The sequence below is a fragment of the Prionailurus bengalensis genome, chromosome D2, assembly GCF_016509475.1.
Source record: "Prionailurus bengalensis isolate Pbe53 chromosome D2, Fcat_Pben_1.1_paternal_pri, whole genome shotgun sequence".
NCBI lineage: Eukaryota > Metazoa > Chordata > Mammalia > Carnivora > Felidae > Prionailurus > Prionailurus bengalensis.
In genome coordinates this window covers 79,830,250-79,848,985 of record NC_057351.1, presented here as the reverse complement: position 1 = coordinate 79,848,985, position 18,736 = coordinate 79,830,250, and the positions used below count along the sequence as shown (strand labels likewise).

At 56.4% G+C, this 18,736-nt stretch overlaps 1 protein-coding gene across 4 annotated transcripts in view; it reads right to left on the bottom strand.

Moving 5' to 3' along the window:
- Positions 1–18,736, bottom strand: part of LOC122493356 (phospholysine phosphohistidine inorganic pyrophosphate phosphatase) — a 119,172-nt gene that overhangs the window by 56,561 nt on the left and 43,875 nt on the right. Inside the window, exons 6-7 of one of the 4 annotated variants that reach the window (XM_043597805.1) lie at positions 16,345–16,436; positions 6,929–7,262 (exon numbers count right to left, since the gene is read on the bottom strand). The exons of 2 other annotated variants lie outside the window; for them this stretch is intronic. In XM_043597805.1, coding sequence (XP_043453740.1) covers positions 7,112–7,262; positions 16,345–16,436 — 243 coding nt within the window. In that variant the 3' untranslated portion in view covers positions 6,929–7,111. Of the gene's footprint in view, positions 1–6,928; positions 7,263–16,344; positions 16,437–18,736 lie in introns of those variants that run through there. One more of the 4 variants, XM_043597802.1, reaches the window with a different exon arrangement.

Sequence of the window (18,736 nt, the reverse complement as noted above, 5' to 3'; positions counted from 1 at the left end):
GATGCTGGGTGGGCCTCCTCCAAGGGCTGGGGGGGCAAAGCACCACTCTGGCCTCTGACTTGGTAGGTGGCGCCCTGGTTCCCACCTGGTTCCCAGGGCCGGGGCTGTGGCTGCCTCTATAGGAGCTGGGCCCACTGGGAAAACAAAGACTCTTCTCCCTTCTTCTTGACTTGCCTTTCCCCAGCTCTTGTCGCTCTGGCAAACTCCCCTTCACCCTTCAGAACAGCGCTCAGGCTCCACCTTTCCAGGGAGACCCCATCCACCCTCTGGGCTCACTCTGCGTCTGTGGGCTCAGCCCCCATGCCATCCAGCCCCAGAGAGAGAAACTGCCTGTTTTTACACCGGCTCCCTGCCCCGTGGACCGAAGGTTTCTGCAAAGCCAGGTCGTCCTGTTCCTCTGGCAGGAGCAACACTCAGGGAGTGTTTGCAGGGTGACTGAACAAACTCTGCTCGGAGAAGCATTGCTTCTCACCACGGATGCCAGGATGACCCCTCACGGTTCCAGCCACCCACCCAGCAGACCCCCCCCTTAGAAGTCTGACCATGAGAGGGGCGCCTGGGTGGCTCAGCCGGTTAAGTGTCTGACTTCAGCTCAGGTCATGATCTCGCACTGACAGCTTGGAGCCTGGAGCCCTGGATCCCGCTTCAGATGCTGTGTCTCCCTCCCTCTCTCTCTCTCTGCCTCTCCCTAGCTCGTGCATATGCACTTCCTCTGTCTCTCTCAAAATAAATAAATAAACAAACATTAAAAAAAAAAAAAGTCTGACCATGAGAAAGAACAATACATGTGGTATGATTCCCTTTACAGTAAGTTCCAGAACAGGCAATCTAATCTCTGCTTTGAGAGGTCATCAGGGTGGTGATTATCTCAGGGAACAAAGTGACTGGAAGAGACTCGGGGGCGGGGGGGGGGCTGGTCACGTTCTGCTTACACAGGTGTGTTCGCTTAATAAAAATTTGTTAAGCTTTTTACCTAAGTTCTGTACACTATTCTGTATGTTACATGTCAATAACAAGCTTTAAAAATCTAAAAAGAATCCTGACCTCCGTAAACGGTACCCTAGCCAGGGGTGCGTGGAGGCCGCTCACCCCACCCCCATTAGTGCGGCCAGTGCTGCAACTAACGGGTGCCAGTTCCCTGCCCTTTGCCCCTGCTGCCCACACCGGTGAGGGCACAAGGCCACCCCGTGAGGAGGGTAAATCCAGGGCTGGCTGTGCCCCACCAGCCTGGGCAGGGGTGAGGCAGGGAGGAGAGGGACTCACAAACCCTCCCCCAGGATCTCCACGGCCACCTGCCAGTACACACTCATGGGACAGGTTTGTGGCCGTGGCCGCTGAAGCCCGCCTGTCACTCTCTGCCATGTGTCCTTCCCTCCGTGCCAGCAACTAGTCTGCTCCTGGTCTCCAGGGGCTCCAGGCCGGCAGGCATGTGGGGGTGGGGGGGGGGGACACAATCCCTCCTACCCAGGGGTTCTAGAGAGGGGAGACAGGATGGGATGACAGGGCTTTCCCTGCACCCAGCGGACCAGGAGGAACATGCCTGACTCTGACCTTCTCTGTCGCTCAGGTCAGCCCGGGGTAGAGGGCAGGGGGGGCCTCCAGCCTGCCGTCCTGCTCTGGCTGGGCTGGCAGCTTCCCGAACAGGCTCCACCCCGGGGGAACTTGGCTGGGTCCCGGGGAGCTTGGCTGGGAGGCCAGGAGGCTGCAGTTCTGTGAGAGCACGACCACGTCCCAGGGACAGGAGCACGCTCGGATGCGAGCGACTCTGAGTACGATCTTAAATCCAAAGCCAGGGCTTCACGATTTCATTTAGTACAACTTTTTTTTTTTTTTAAGAAACAGGCAAAACAAAACACTAACTGTGATTCCCTGTGGGAGGTAGGATTGTGGATTTTCCTCCTTGTGCTTTTCTGAATTTTCCTAAAAAGGTATGGATTTCTTTCACGATCAGAAAAATCCCATTAGTTTTTTTAAAAAGAAAAAAAAAAAACCACATTGGAGGCCTTATCAAAAACGTTACCCCCCCCCCCCCGCCCCCCGAGGATTAATGGAGTTCTTCCAGGTAAAAATGGCTTTTCCGTGTGCCGCTGCGGGTGCTCCGGCCCAGACAGGCCCCGCTAAACCCACCACACGGCAGATGAGAAACGCAAGGTACACCCCAGCACGCGCTCAATACCAACAACTGAATTCGTGCTGGGAGCAGCTCTGGCAGCCGAGATGTTCCATCTTGAGGGAAAGGCCCTGAGCCCAGAAAGACACCCTGTTCCCAGGCTCCTAAGTCTCAGCCTCCCTGGGGCATCTCTGCTTCGTCCCACTGGCACGATGGCTCCCAGATGGGGTGTGCAGCCCCAGGTGTGGGCGACACGGCCTCAGGCTGGCCTGTGCCGGCAGAGGGCATCCAGGACAGATGGTACCTCCCTCCGGCCGCTCATGAACTCAGGTCCCTGTGGGGCGTCTCAGTCCCTCTCTCCAGTCCCTGCATACAGAGGCTAGAGAAGTTCAGGCAAGGCCAGAGCGGGCCTGATGTGGGAGGGCAGCTCCAATCTGTGAGATTCCATGAGAGTGGGAGCCCCCCGGGGAGCCCCTAGATGCCCCTCGACACCACGTGCCATGGACAGCCCCAGCACTCAGACTGGAAACAGAATGCCAGTGCCCACGAGCTGCTGTGTGCTCTCGGTGGGGAACCCAACTTTTCTGTGCCTCGGTTTCCCCAACTGTAAATGGGGATATATTAATACTCGCCTCCTCAGGCTGTTGTGATCATTATCTGTAAACATGTAAGTCAGCAAGTAAGTGGAAGTCACCCTGCGTCAGAGCCCCACTGATGGCCCCATTCAGAGTCACAGTACCTCCAGGCTGGCCCCAGCGGCAGACCCGGGCCCCAACTGCCTTCGGTTGTCCAGTCGGGTCTAATAAGGCACCAAGAGAAGGTTGGGAAGGCAAATGCATGACGATGGCCTTTGGTGACTCAGCCTCCGAGCCCACACGGGCTTCCACTTCCAGGAGTGTGGGCTGCAGGTGTATCTCAGGAGAGCCCCTCAAAGCCCCCTCGCTCCTTCCATCCATCGGGACGGGGACCAAGTGTGGACACAGGCTGCAGCCTGCTCTGCCACCAGGACACTCTGGCTCCAACTCTTGGGAGAGAAAAGAGCCCAGAACCTAGGACTGGGCTCAAGGGGACAGGAGAGAGGACAGGTGTCTTCTATAAACTGCCAAGCACTCTGATCCACCGGTCTTGGGGCCCGTACCTGTGCAGCCCCTTGGGGCTGGGGGCCACATCAGGGCCTGCTGGAGACGATGCGTGTGCTCCCCACAGCCGAGGCCCCTGCAGGCCCCAGGCGCCGAGCTGCACGGGAGCACCAGGAACCATGGCGGTTTTCCAGGCAGCCAGAGTGGGCAGCTGGGTGCGAGACGTCGGCCCCCACCAGCCCAGGGTCCTCTGCAAAATCCCCACTCAAACTGTGGAGAGCAGAACAGAGTAAACAGAGCAGGCTGCAAGGGGAGCCAAGAACACGAGGCGGGGTCACATCAACAGTGGGGGGGTGCCAGGTGGAAGGGGCCAGCCCTCTGAGGCACTGTGTCCTGTGTCAGCAACTTCCCCCAGAACATTCTGAGAGCAGATCCAGAGGTGAATGAGAGCGGGGCTCTAGACCGTAGCGGAAGGTCTCTCCTTGTGCGGCTCCCCTGCTCCCAGCCCAGCCCAGCCCCGGGAGAGACCAGAAAAACGCCAGCACACGGTGGGGACCCGGGGCCACGGGGACCAGGAGGGACAGGGTAGGGCCATGTGCTCAGGCTGCAGGCCCCTGCTTGGGTGGGAGGCACCCCAGCCTCGGGAGGCCGGACAGCACAGGTGCACCCAGAGCATCTCCCCGAAAAGGGCTCACACATCCACACCAGTACAGCAATGCCACAGAGTCGGTCAGGCCCGAGCGCCTGGAAGTCAAGTCCCTGCCTCCACAGTTATCCTGGGACCCGAGTTTCCTCCAATAAAAATAACACTACCAGTATTCGCTGGGCACTCACTCCATGCCAGGAAGCATGCTGAATGCTTTCCGCATGTTCTGTTCTGTTCTCCCCAACCTGAACATCGATCCTCTTAGTATTCCCATTTTAAAGATATGGAAATTGAGGCCTGAAGTGACCGGAGCAGGATGGGAAGACGGACAAGTGGCTTTGACTGGAGAGGCTTTGCTCCAGCATCCCCAACCTGCACCCTGGGGATGGGGGGGCATTCTGGTTTCAAGATGGTCGCTGAGCCACAGGGAACAGTTGGGGCGCTCTGCTTCGCCTCACGGGCACCCCACAATTCCTCAGACCACGTGGCTCTCCCAGAAAGATGTCACGCAGAACCGGTCTACACTAGAAGTCTGTCTGCCCAAGCGGCAGCAACAGTATTCTCCGATCCCATGAGGCCGAGCTAAAAATAACTCCATCCCGACAATATTTTGAGAAATAAAGTGCCTTGAAATGTCATGGGAGGTAGCACAAACTTCTCAGGAAGTGCTTCCTTCCTCCGCCACGCCTCTGTTGCAGGAATTGAGAGGCAATCAGGGCATGCACTGGTGAGCACACCCAGGCTCTAGGATGCAGTCAGCTTTCCAACAGCTGAAGGAGCCGGGCAAGTCAGAAGCCACTCGGAGGCTTACTTTTCTATGAGATGGGGTGGGCGGAAAGGACCCGGAGAGTTCCCGAGGGTTCTCCTAGATGTGTGAGTCTCCATGGAGTATCCGTCCCCATACCTTCACCGTCACCGGTGTCTTCCAGATCTGCACTGCCAGCCCTTCGTGGGCAACCACGCGGTCCGGGGCAGACGTGCGTGGGCCTCTGTCTCAAGGGAGGGAGGCCTGTCCACCGTGTTCCCCTCGGCCAGGGGGGCTGAGGGGGGCTCGGAGCGGCAGTCTGCTCTCCTGAAGCTGCCGGGCGTGTGCAGACCAGGGCCTCGCAGCATCAGGCCTCTCTTTTCCTCACATCAAACATCCCACAGGGAGAAGAGAGGGCAACCGGGAGACGGCACTCTGGGAAGCAGAAGGGGCAGTGGCAGGGCCGTGAGACCCGCCGAGGCGAGACCTGCAGACCACGGGGAAAGCGACAGCAAACGGCAGGGTGCTCAGCAGACCCCGCAGGGTGGGCCCAGCCCTCAGCGCCGGGGTGGGAGGCTTGGGGGGGGGGGGTCACCTGGGAAGGGGGAACTGGAATGGCCCAGAAGGGGGCTCAGTCACAGCAGAGGACAAGGACTCTGCCAGGTCCTAAGAGGGTGTTTTCATCACCTGGGCCACACCTCCAATCTGAGCCCAACCTACACCCCATGTCTCTGCTCTGTGGCGGCTCACGCTTGGGGGTAGAAACCCACACACGCTTGTAACAGGGCAAAATAAGCCCAGAGGCTTCTGTTTATGATGCAGTCTACATTACTCACCCCTGGCTGAGATCTCCCCGTCCCACCCCCGAGGCAGGAGGCACAGAAAGCAGGAAATGGGGAGCCCGGCTCTTAGGACCAACCCTCACACTGGCCACCCGGCCCTCTGGCCTCAGTACCCATCTGTGAAATGGGAGCAGTGTGATGGATGAGATAAGGCGCAGGCATTAACCACAATGAGCGCAGCCTGTAAACAGCACCTCGAGGCAGCCGTGCTGGGACGCAAGGAAGAGCGGGGCTCACGCCAGCTGCTTCCGGCCTGGAGCGGGGAAGCCAGGCAGAAGGTGCCCTGGGAGGCCTAGCCTCCCCACCTCGCCTCTGCACGGCCTGCTCTGGGCGGGCATGCCCGCCGCCCACTCTCTGCAGCCCCGATTCACGCCTCCAGCCCGAGTCCCCACTTCCGGCAGCAACGGGGAGCCCTGCCACATGGACAGAGAGCGCTAACACCCCCAACATGTTCCTAGGCCCCCAGGAGATCCCCAAGCTCCATGTTCCCAGCACCTCTCTCAGCAGCAAGGAGGAGGCAGAGACGGCAGGTGGGGAAACTGAGTCTGGGCAAGCTCGCCTGGGATTCCAAGCAGAGGCTCTGGAGTCAGACACACCTGGTTCAACTCCCAGGCTATTACTGTTTCTGATGCTCACGTTTCTCATTTAAAACCCAGAAAACTGTGTTTACCCTGCAAGCTGGTTGCACAAAGGAGGAAAAGCCCCACTGCTTACACTTGGTAAGTGCTGGATTATTCTAAAAAGATGGCTACTGGGGTGCCTGGGTGGCTCAGTTGGTTAAGCATCCGACTCTTGATTTTGGCTCAGGTTATGATCTCACAGTTTGTGAGTTCGAGCCCCGCGTCAGACTCTGCGCTAACATCGAGGAGCCTGCTTAGGTCTCTCTCTCCCTCTCTCTCCCAAAATAAATAAATAAACTTTATAAAGATGGCTATTAGTTTCATTACCTGAGCCATCACCTGGCGGCCCGTAGCAGAGGCAGGAGGCACAGTCCAGGCGCCCAGCCCCTCACAGCTCAGTCCATCCATCCCCCAGGAGCTAACGGACTACTGACAGCTTCCAACCTGACCCGTCAAGAGCCACTGTCCAAGCCGATCCTTGCCGAAACCGACCCCACTCTCCCGGCTCGGAGCGGCAACACAAGATCCGTTTGTCAATACATCAGATTCCCAATGGTCTTCTGCCGAATGGGGGCCTGTCCTGCTTCCTGCCTGCCTTCAGAGAGTCCCTTCCACAGTGACACTGAAGCTCTCTGCTCCCCTCCCCTCCCCCAGCCCTGCCTGCCCTCAGCTCCCCCAGGCCTCGGCTTACAGAACCCCCCCCCTCCCTGACCCGGGAGACTTGGACTTTGGCTGCAGGACACTGCAGGACAGCTGGTCTCCCTGGAGCTCCGGGGTCCCTCGGCCTGCCCACATAATTCTGCCCACCACACACGGGTGGGTCGGGGAGCAGGGCTAGAGTGTTCTCAGGCCTGCAGAGAGGAGCTGGGACACTAGGAGGCGCTACTGAGCTTCCGTCCCGGGGCGGCAGGGAGGCAGGACAGGAATTTACTTGAAACTATTTCCTATGGGGACATTGGTGCTTCCCCTCTACTAGTAGGTTCCAAACAGGTTAACCTCTTCCCCTCCTGGGGCTGGCCAGAACAGGACGGGGGATGACTTCCACACGCCACCTGGATCCTGCCAGCCCCTAGATACAGTCTCCACAAGACCCGTGAGGCCTCCAGGGGGACGCTGGGGAGGGAGTCCAAGGAAGGTCAGGTCCATTCGGCTGTGAGGTGGGGCTGCACACAGGGCTGGGGTGGGCCCCTTCAGCCCCCGGCTCAGTTCCTAGCCTGCACCTGTAAAAGGGAGGGTGGGGTGTGGACGGGATCTGAAGACAGTGCTCCTTGAAGCTTTCGAATGCTCGGAAGAAGCAGAACCCGCTGCCTCTGCCCAGTGGAATTCACAAGGAACCCCGATACAGACAAGAGAGCTGGTCCGGCTGAACCAGGGGTAGGGCCTGGAAGCCCCACAGGATCCCCCTAATTCTCCTGAGGGGCCAGAGCAGAACTGGGGCTTGGAGCCCCGACCTGAGGACCCTGAGCCACATTCTCTGCCCTGTGGCTCGGGGCTCCCTTGGCAGCTGTGAGTGGCTCCTCCTGGCACCAGCCCCCACCCAGCAGGACCTCACAGCACACGTCCCTGGTGGCCGACTTGACTGGACTGGAGCACCTGGGTGGCTCAGCCAGTTAAGCGTCCAGCTCTTGATTTAGGCTCGAGTCATGATCTCATGGTTCGTGAGATCGAGCCCCGAGTCAGGCTCTGTGCTCACAGCATGGAGCCTGCCTGGGATTCTCCCTCTCCTTCCCTCTCTGCTCCTCCCCTGCTGGCTCTCTCTCTCTCTCTCTCAAAATGAATTAATAAACATTAAAAAAATAAAAATAAAAATCCACCGGACTAACTTAAAACCATACAGAAACAAATGGAGAGACAGTAATCACAGGGAACCCTGCACGTGGTGGACTATGGGTTCAAAGGCCAGCTCTCACCAGTATGTGACCCCAGGCAAGTTACTCAACCTCTCGGAAATAAGAATAGTTAGCCATCCCCTGGGGGGTGTTATGCTAAGTGAAATAAGACAGTCAGAGAAAGACAGATATCATACTTTCACTCACATGTGGAATTTGAGAAACTTAACAGAAGACTACGGGGAGGGGAAAGGAAAAAGATAGTTACAAAGAGAGAGGGAGGGAGGCAAACCATAAGAGACTCTTAAATACAGAGAACAAACTGAGGGTTGATGGGAGGGGTGCGGGGCAAGGGAGGGGGAAATGGGTGGGCATCGAGGAGGGCACTTGGGATGAGCACTGGGTGTTGTATGGAAGCAAAGGATTGTGGGAATCTACTCTGGAAGCCAAGAGCATACTGTATACAAGGTATGTCAGCTAACTTGACAATAAATTATATTACACAAGCAAAGAAAAGAACAGTTAACCATCCCACACAGCTGCTTTGAGAGTAAATGAACCAATTTCTGGTGCAGGGGGTCCCTTTTCTGCTGCGGCCAGTTTGTGTTTTCCCAACCACCTTAGGAAGAAGACACCTTACTTCACCACCCACAGTGAGGAAGCTAAAGCACAGAGAGATTAGGTAACCAGCCCCTGGCGAAACAGCTGAGCTGGGATTCACAGCCCGGCAGGTCCCGGAACCTGTGTGCTTAACCACGAGGCTCCAAAGACCAGGGCACATGAGAAAATACTCAGATTCTGGCAAAGTCTTAATTTGGAACTATTTTCAAGGCCTAACTACTGCTTTATTTATTTATTTAACGTTTATTTATTTTCGACAGAGAGAGAGAGAACATGAAAGGCAGAGGGGCAGAGAGAGAAGGAGACACGGAATCCGAGCAGGCTCCATCCAGGCTCTGAGCCATCAATCAGCACAGAGCCTGATGCGGGGCTCGAACTCACAGAGTGTGATTTCGGGACCTGAGCCGAAGTCAGACGCTTAACCGACTGACCCAACCCAGGAGCCCCGCCTAACTGCTACTTTATGCAGCCTGATCAATGAGCTCTTCCCAGCCCTGTGTAAGCCAGAGCCAGAAGCCAGGAGAGACCTCCACTCAGGCACCAGGGAGGGAGGGGACCGGGTTCATGGCAGGCTCACCTGCACCTCACGGCATCGTAAAGCCCAGAGGAGCACAGAGAGCAGCCCGCGCGGGGTCACGACGCCAGACATTCCATCCCTTGCCCTGGGCCGCGAAGCCCAGGCCCTTCCCCAGGCCCCCAGGCCCCCCTGCCCCTGGGCCAGGGCCGGTCGGGCTGAAAGGCGCCCACCTAGGCCTCCTGCCCTCGCCGCTGCAGCTTCTGATGAGCCACTGCTGTCCCCTCCCTGCCATCAGCTCTCTTTAAAACCCCACATACAGGACATGCAAAAAAAAAAAAAATAAAATAATGGAGAAAAGGCTCTGGTGCTGTGCTACAAAAGACCCAGGCAGATCCCGCACCTGTTTCCACCTGCCTCCGGGGCGGGGGGGACGATGATACAAGTCCCCCGCAGTGGCCACCCAGCTGGCTCCTCGAGAGGCGTCTGCTCCTGAAACACGGGCGGCCGTACCGCGGGCCTTTCTCCTGCAGCCCGCCCACCTCTTAGTCACGCGTTGGGGCCTTTAAGGGTTTCTTGCAGCGGCAGAAGGGCTCTGCTCTGGCCAGCCCGCCATCTCCAGGCTCCCATCCCGGGTCCCCTTGCGTCCTCAGCCCCCACCCGCAAACTCCGTCATTCAGAGCCTGCAGTGCGGCCAGCCCTGTGCCCGCTCGGGGCGGGACATGACGCAGGGCAAACCCGGTCCCTGCCGACCGGGTGATCCCCTGGGCGGCCACCCTCACCCTACATCCCTCACCCCCTGCGTTCTGCATCTCACAGGGTCCTCTTTGAGCACCCCTCCTCCCAGCCCCTCTGGACAAACACTCTGTGCCCAGCACCGGCCTGGGAACTCCTCCTCCTCGACGCTGCTGAACACACAGCAGGTGCTTGCAAAGCCGAGCTGCCTCTCAGATGTGCTCCCGGTGGCAGCAGCAGGCAGCCGACGTGGGCCACGTCTCCCAGCACGGGGGTGAGGGCGGCGGAGAGCAGGTGCCCCAGTAAGCTGGGGTAGAGCCTACTGCACTCGTGCTTTTTAAAGAAAAGCCGGCTTTTCCAATCGAGCGTCTCTCCCCCGAGGGAGGCTTGTGGTGTGCCGGGCCATGCTGGCGGGCTGCCACAAGGCTACAGGCAGGAAGAGAAGTGAGCATGGCTGTACCCGGACTCTTCCCGCCCCGCCGTCCATGAGCACCGCCATCCCCCCACACACGGGGAGGCCAAGGGCTGGTCTGCGAGAATGTCTTGGAAATCGGAGGACGTGGTCTCTAGGGGCGAATTTTCAAAGCGGAGCCGCGACCATGATTCCACCCAGAGGTGGGGGGCCTGGCTGGGCCTGCCCTCAGGGAGGCCCCAGGGCTCTGGAGGGTCGGGCCCGGCTGTGCTGTGCACACCTGTCATGTCACTGACCTATCCCCCCACAGCTGGGTATTCATTGGGCTCCTCCTTTGCACCAAAGGGCGCACTTCCCCCTAAACCCTCATTTTACAGATGAGAAAACTGAGGCTTGGCGTTTCTTCCAGCTGGTAAGTGGCAGAGCCAGGACATGAGCCTGGGGCTCCCCTCTGTCTATGCTCTTCCACACTCACCCTTCCAAGCCGCAGCCCAGGTGAGTGCCCGGAAGCCAAGGACAAATGGGCCCTTCTCCCACACGAACACGTACACGACAGGGCTAGGCTTTCATCCAGCCATAGGGACAACTGTGACAGACGAATGCCCTGGAACGGCCTTACTGGCTGGGGTGACCTTAGATGAGTGGGCGTCTTCCCCAGAAAACAGCAGACTTTCTCCGCCTACCCTGAGGCTCGGAAGGGGGCCCCCAACGTGAAAATGGCTGGGAAGCCGAAAGGCCCCTGCCAATGGAAGACGGTTGCCGCTCAGTTTCACAAAGGCAGAGCGTCCGACACGTGCAAGGCCTCGTGGGGAAAACAAAACTGGCCAAGACTCATCCCTTCACGTACAAAGCAGGGCGGGAGGCAGCAGGGAGGCGGACGAGGCAGCGGAAGTCTGGGGTCTTCCCCCCTTCCTTGGAGGAGTGTAGCCCGTGGCGCGCCTGGGCATGGGAAGGGGACCAGGGATCCAGGGGAGGGGGCCCTGGGGCAGCGGGCGGGGGAGGAGCAGGTACTCAGCAGCCGGGCAAGGTCAGGTTGGCTACGTGCAGGGGGACTGAGCAAATACGTAAATGGAGAGAGAATAACGTAAAGCAGGCTTCTCCCTGTAGAAGGAAGGCACCAATGTGCAAAAGCGCAAGGCTGGGACGAACCCTGTGGTGTCGGACCAGAATCAGAGGTACTGGTGCGGGGGTGCTGTTTTTGGTAGTACAGACACACAGGTGCTGATGGGTGGACGTGTGAGTTGCAAGTGCCTGTGTCCTACTTCTGTCCGCTCAGAGGGTCTCAGAACAGCGACCTGCCCCCCGCCCCCCCAGGCATGGGAAGAACGCCTCGTGCCCTAGGGTTCCATTCTAAATATCACTCTCCACTAAAAGGAACTAGGGCTCCTTGAGAAATGGCCGGCTCCAGGGCTGACGCAAAGACAGCATGTTAGGAACCTGAAACATCTTTTGGTGCCAGAAAAGTAAGGAAGGGCTCAGAGAACGGTGGGGATGTGTCCAAAGGACTCGGCTGCCGCTAGCCATGTCGGGGACCACGTGAGCACCAGAATAAATGACAGTAGGAACAGATGATAACCCACTGAACCGAACAGAAGTCCGCAAGTCCGCACGGGTATAAATAAACGGGGAGGAGAAAACATTCTTCTTTACGGTAGAATGCCGACATCAAGCGTTAAGAACGAAAAATGCAATTACTTAGCAACCGTCACAGAAATAGTTAATTCAAGGAGCAGTAACAGACCTTAGAGACAACGGATAGAAGCAGGGTGAGGACTGGGATTGTACATCCTCCACGTATCACCCCGCAAATCGTCATACCTCACAAAGGGGGAGAAAAGCCCATACCTTTGCATAAATTTACGGCGGTCCCCATCTTAATCGGTCAACATCGACACCACCGATACTGCTGGAGGCCTCCCGACAGGATGCGCCCAGAAGCACACAGCACCACTTCTGTGATATTCTGGCCCAAAGGGCACAACGCAGGTCGTATCGCGGGGAAACATCGGATGAAGTGGGCGCCCCGTGATCCTCAAAGGTGTCGACGTCCTGAGAGCTGAGGCAAGGGCCAGCGAAGCAGTCTAGAAACAGGACCACACAGCTGCCTGCCCCCGGACCAGACGCTCCTCTCTACAAAGAGCATCACGGATCTACCGGTGAAACCTCCCAGGTCCAGCCCTGGGAGACCAGTACGTGGAATTGTTTCTATTCTGGAAATCTCAGAAAAGGTTTGGAAACAAGGAGGCCGCGGGAAGCCCCGGCAGTGGCAGATGATTCTCCTGGAGGTGAGGTGTGTCTGGGGCACAACAGACAGGGCCCTGGGGTGAGGTCCAGCCGGGGCTCCAGCTTGCCATGGGGTGACCCCTGCCCTGGAGACACTTCTGTGACTCTCAGCTCATCCTCATATGAAGCCAGGGGTCCCCTAAGGGCCCTTCCGTGTGGGAGGACCCGGGAGTTCCTTCACTAGAGAAGGCCTTGAAGGCAGGATTCAGGCAACTGAGGAAGGATGGTAGGACAGGTGGTGGGGCACAGCACGAACGAAGGCTTAGGGGTGGGATGGGGCAGAAGGGGCTGGAGCGGCTGGAGGACCCCCAGGCCTGCTGCCCCGGTCGCAGCACAGACCCCGGCTGCTGCAAGAGGAAAACGGGGCATGCAGGCAGGTGTGGCCGGCATGTGGGTTGGGTGCGAGTGCGTGTGGGTGTGCCAGCACGCCCATCCACGTGTGCTGCTCGAGGGGGCCTGGGTGTGAGCGTGGGGGGGGGGGGGGGAGGGCTGGGTGCGTATTTGTGTGTGTGGGACCTGGGTATGCACATGTCAGGGTGCGGGACCCAGTCGTGAGTGTGTTGCGGGTGTGAGTGTAGAGGACACGGCGCGTCACGTGTGCGTGGGTGTGCACGCAGCCCCTCCCGGTACCGGCAGCACGGCGCCCTCTAGCGGCCGCAGCAGGAAGCAGTGTGCGAGGAAGGGAAAGTGAAACCGGGCCCTAGCAGACCGGGAAGGAGGCGGTGAGGCCCAGGGCAGACGCGATGGGCAGGGGGTGAGAACAGGAGGAAAGAGCAGAGGAGAAAACCGGAGGAGAACGCAGAGAAGGCCAGGCTGCCCTTCTCCCGGGGTTCTCCTCAGGGACTAATGTGTCTTCAAGGCTGACACTGACCTTCTTGGGTGACCCGGGGCACTGGCCTCACACGACACCATGGGGCTGGCTTGGCCCTTCAGCTAGGGGAGCCTTCAGACCTTCCGATGCCCCTCCTCCAGTCAGGGCTGGCTCAGGCCCCTCTGCCAGGGACACACCCTAACCCCCCACCCCATTTCGGGGTCTACAGTCCAAAAGGCCAGAGAAAATGGCCCGGGCACCCTCTCTGTGCCGGGGAGGCTGGGATCCCATCCTTGGGTGGCCATTCTTCCGCAGGTCAAAATATGTGTACCGACACCCCTGCCCTGTCTGGGCCTCAGTTTCCACTTCTACAAATGGGAAGCGGGGCCACTAAATCTCTGTGCCTGTCAGCAGGGAGATAGGACAAGCCTCTCGGGGCTGTCCCAGGCACCACAGGTCCCTAGGAAGCTAGCTCCAGGGGCTGGGAGGCTAACTTCTGGGCCGCCCCCAGGCCTCAGGGCCTCACTCTGTGGCCACCTCCCGGCCTCACCTGGGACCCCGTTCCAGTGCCCGCAGGGCCTAGCCAAGCTGTCCACGGTTTGAAAACCTTTCCCTCTTGCCCTGGACATGAAGCAGGCTTGGTCAGGGACCAAGAAGGATAGTGACGGTCAGGTACCAGAAAGGGTTACTACTTCCAGGGCTGTCCCCCGACCACCAGCCAATCAAAGAGCAGGCACACCAAGCAGGTGTGGAGGGAGCCAAACCCAGGCAAAGCCAGAGGGCAGGGCCCAGATGGGCGTGTCTGCCCCTGCCTGTCCCACCCTCGCAGCCACCGATGCCACCACACGTGCCCACCTCTGCCTCTCCTGTGCCTTCTCTCCCGAGGTCCCTCTGGGTCCCTCCCCAGTCTCTGGGTGGACAGAGTACCGGGTGTCGACGCTGCCCCTGAGGGCTCTAGGCGCATAAACAGGGGAGAACACGGGCCTCCCGATGCAAGACAGCCAAGTGGTGAAGAGGCTGGAGGCAAGTGGGGCCCTGCCCACTGCGGGGGGAGCATAAACCCGCACGACCGATTTGGAAGTGTGGCATTGTCTGGTAAAGCTGACCCTGCGTATTCCCCAGCGTATGCCCCCAACGCGGCAATTCCAGCTTTAGCGGATCGACACTACAAGGACTCATGCCCACGTACCCACGAAACATGGATCAGACGTTCCCGGAAGTACTTCAAAGAAAGCTTAAACCAGGACCCACCCAAGTGTGCCCTCCGGGGGAGGGGAAGAAAGAGGTGTGTTCATACCAGGGAGGATGAACCAGCTATGGCCAGGTGAAACAGGCAGTAACACCAGTTAGATGAAGGTCAGCCCAGGAAAACCCAACTGCATTCTTGGGGGAAGCCGACCACATGGGAGAACCACAGAGAACACCGCGAAGCAGTCCCCAGGCAGGGTGCCATGGAGGCCTCTGGCTTTCCAGCCCCACGGGGGCCGCAGAGCACAAGGTTTTCTCTGGCTCTTCGCTGGGGTCTGTGTGTCACGAGTGCCATCTGCAGGGAACAGGGGGAGGTGCAGGGACCCCCGTGCCCAACAGAAATGCGCTGAGCCCTGATGTGAGCCGGGGAGGCAAGCAAGAACTTTCTAGCAGCTACACTGGCAAAAATTAAAACAGGCAGGTGAAATTAACATAAAATATTAGCACTGGAGCGTGTAATCGGTACAAAAAATTACTCACGAGCTTTTTCACATTCTTTCTCTACCATTCAGTCTTGGGAATCTGTCTTGTGCGTCCAGCACATCTCGATTTCGACCAGCCACAGTTCAAGTACTCGGCAGCCACCGGCAACACATGACCACCGTCCTCAACAGCGTGGCTCTGGAGAGCGGCCAGGGCCGAGAGGTCTCCCACCTGCCCTCCTGCACACAGAGCCCAGCCTCCTGTTCTGCCCTGTGGCCTCCTTCTCAGATGGCTCATTTGCTGCCTTACCTGTGACAGTGGTCTTCTCACTCTGCCCTGTGTGCTGACAAAAGCTGATTTACGTCCTTACAACAAACAAATAAAAAGATACAAAATTTTGGGGTGCCTTCTTTTGAGGGCCTGGGGAAGAAAGAGGGCCTAGATCTCAGGTGTGCCAAGGGGCTTTAAGAGAGTCTCTAGTGCCCCGGGAGGGTCCAGGAGGTGGCTGGCGGGGCAAGCGTTCCTCACTCCCCTTGTATCCACTTGGGCCCCAAACCCACAGGTCTCTTGGCTCTCGCACACGGGAGAGGGGCCTCACAGTGGAACGGGTCCTCTAATCCATTTCCCGGACCCTGTGAAAACAGATCGCTCGGGACAGATGCAACCCCCCACCCCAATCCAAGTACCCCTGGGTAACCGTGTTTTAACCAAGTCTCTACAGCATCCACAAAACTGTACTTTCTCTTCATGGCCACCATCAAAACCATCTGGAACAAGTCAAGACAATGCTCTCATGTCTAAGACACCCTCAAAGGCCCCACAAGCCAAACCCGGACACCACAGGGCACCTCCACGTGCCCACAAGCACCTGACCCCTGAGAGGTGCCCATCGGCCACCTGACCAAGACTAGGCTGACTTGTGACCCAGGAAAGAAACACGGCTTCTCTGGACACAGCGGTTCGGTTCCAAGGTGTCCCTGACCAAGGATCATGCCATCTCTCTCTAGCTTCTCTGTCTCCCACGAACTGAGAAGACAGAGCAAGAGGAGACAGAGGGTGATCACGGAGGGCCTACGGCCCACAATCTGTAAACCGCCCGCCCCACCCCCCACCCCCCCACTGACTACTTTGCCCAAATTGGGCCTGCCCCTCTGTGGCCTGGGGCAGCTGGAGCCTTTGTTCTCTTGTCTCCACACTAAACCCTATTCAAACCCCAGCTGTGAAACTTGGCCCCCGTATCTTTTGATACTCTACCTGACCTAGGAAAAGGTCAGCTAGGCCCCTCCTTAGAGGGCAGTTGTATAAAGGTCAGCAGATAACCACATCCTGTTCTTTTTGGAAAGAAAACGAAACGAAAACTGGGACACCCCAGGAATCCATGGAGGCAGGCAGGCAGATGAACTTGACCACGTGCAGGGACACTCACCTGAACTTGCCCGTCCGCACCTGCAGGGCTCTCATCCCGCACCGCTGGGCACCACCGACGTCACCCACGATATCGTCTCCAATCATGACGGCCTGCCAGGCAGGGAAATGAGCTCAGAAGTGATGTCAGGGGAGTTTATTCCTGTGTTCCTTCAGCTGTTTTGACATAATCAACTGCTTGATTTCATGTTTAAAACTATTACCATACAAATTAGGCAAGGCAATATTGTCATCGTATTGATTAAAAGTCAACCCACCTTGCGTATATCTCCTGCTGCCCACTCTCCCACCCCCCAAGAGCCGAGTGGCTCTGAACAGCGCATACGTGGGCAATCTGCAATCAGTCCTCAGGTGTCAAAGTGATAACGGTGTCACAAGGCCACGTGGGGAGGCTGACACAGATTCACCTCTCCTTGAACACGGGCTGAACTTCACCTGCAGCTAAAAACTCCGTAACCAGGTGCCAACCACTAGCCCTGTGAAAATTAACTAAATTTCTGGCAAATCTTTGTAGCTCACAGTTTAGGACTTTTTGCTTTCAATAATGAGGGTACTACCTATAAAACCAAAATAATACGCAAACAAAAATACACACACACACACACACACACACACACACACACACACATACACACAAAGGAAACGCTTGCAGCCCGGTGATCATTTCAAAAAGCAGCCTCTGGGATATACTCTCCCACCCGACACAACATGAAAACCAGACAAATTTATGTGAAACAACAGTTTTCAAGTCACTGGACATCAAGCAATGAAGGGCAATGATTTCTGGGACACAGGAAACATAGGAGGTGAGCCCCACGAGTATATTCAGTTTCCAGACTGCGGGTGCAGGGAGGGAGAACCACACGGAGCCTGGCAGACTCCCCGAATGGAGGGACAGAGCTAAGGGCTGGGAGACCAAGGCAGCTGAAGTTCCCAGGATGCAGTATCAGAGAGGAAGGGACTACCCAGAGTAGAAGGGCACAGATCCACAGAGGGTCCCTCTGAATGAGGCAGCATTCTGCAGACTGCTGATCAGCACACGTGAGTGAGGAAACCACCCGAGGCCAGGGAAAGAATCACACTGCAAAATGAAAGAAAACAGTGCCCGGACCTCACACAGGGTTGGGAATAGTGCCTGTTCCCACCAGCCAGACTGGAAAATCTCATCATTCACAGGGCACTGGGTAGTGTTCTCAGGAGCATCTTGCCTTCGTAGTGGGGAGTAATTAGCCTTAGACCAAACCCTGCTCTGGCACTGCCTCCCAAGTCTCTAAAGCAAGACCTGGAAGGATCAAACTGTTTCCAAGTCATTTAAGTGCATCCCAGAACAAAGTGCATACGAAAATATCCAGAACCCTCCCCCGCCGAAAAGTAGAATTTGCAACGTCTGGCAACTAATTTAAAAAAGCGATCAGACATGCAACGAAGGCAAACATCACACATAATGAACAGAAAACTCAATCCGTCTAAACTGACCCAGAACTCACACAGATGTGGGAATTAGCAGACAAAGACATTAAATTAGTTACTGCAACTATCTTACATATGTTCCAAATGTCAAGTAGGGACATGGAAGATAAAAGAAAAGATCCAAATGGAACCTCTAGAGATGGAAACTACATCAGATTATTTTTCCGACAGAGAACTGCTTTTATTTTTAATTACTAATAACAGTGCAATTTACTGACATTTACAACTAATCGCAAGTGTGCGATACTAAATAATGCTTACATTTTATTTATACTGGTAGCACCTGAAATACATTATGTCTGGAATGGAAAATCTGCCGAATGAAATTAATAACGGATTACACAACACAGAAGAAAAGATTAACGAACTTGAAGATATAGCAATGGAAACCATCCAAAATGAAACCAAGAGAAAAAAGTAACTTAACAAAAATGAACAGAACATCATCAAGCTAGGACATGACTTCAAAGGGCCTGATACAGGTGTAACTGGAAGATGCGAGGAGGTGACAGAAATAAAATGTGACTTCCTAGTGGCTAAAAATTTTCTAAACACAATAAAACTGATAAATCCACAGATCCAAGACCCCAATCATCACCAAACACAAGAAACATGAGGAAAATTACATTAAGGCACAACATAATCAAACTACTCAAAGTCAGGGACAAAGCAAAAATCTTAAAAGCTGCTGAAGCAAGAAAAAAGTAGTGTTACACAGTAAGAAACAAAGATAAGACATGCGATTTTCCACTGGAAACAATGCAGGTGAGAAGATGGTGGGGCACCACCTTTAAAGTACTGAGAGAGGGAAATGCCAACCTAGAATTCTATACCCAGCAAAAGTGTCCTTCAAAAACAAAGGCAAAATAAAGGCATTTTCAGATATCTTAAGCTTAAAGGCATCATCACCAACATATCCACAC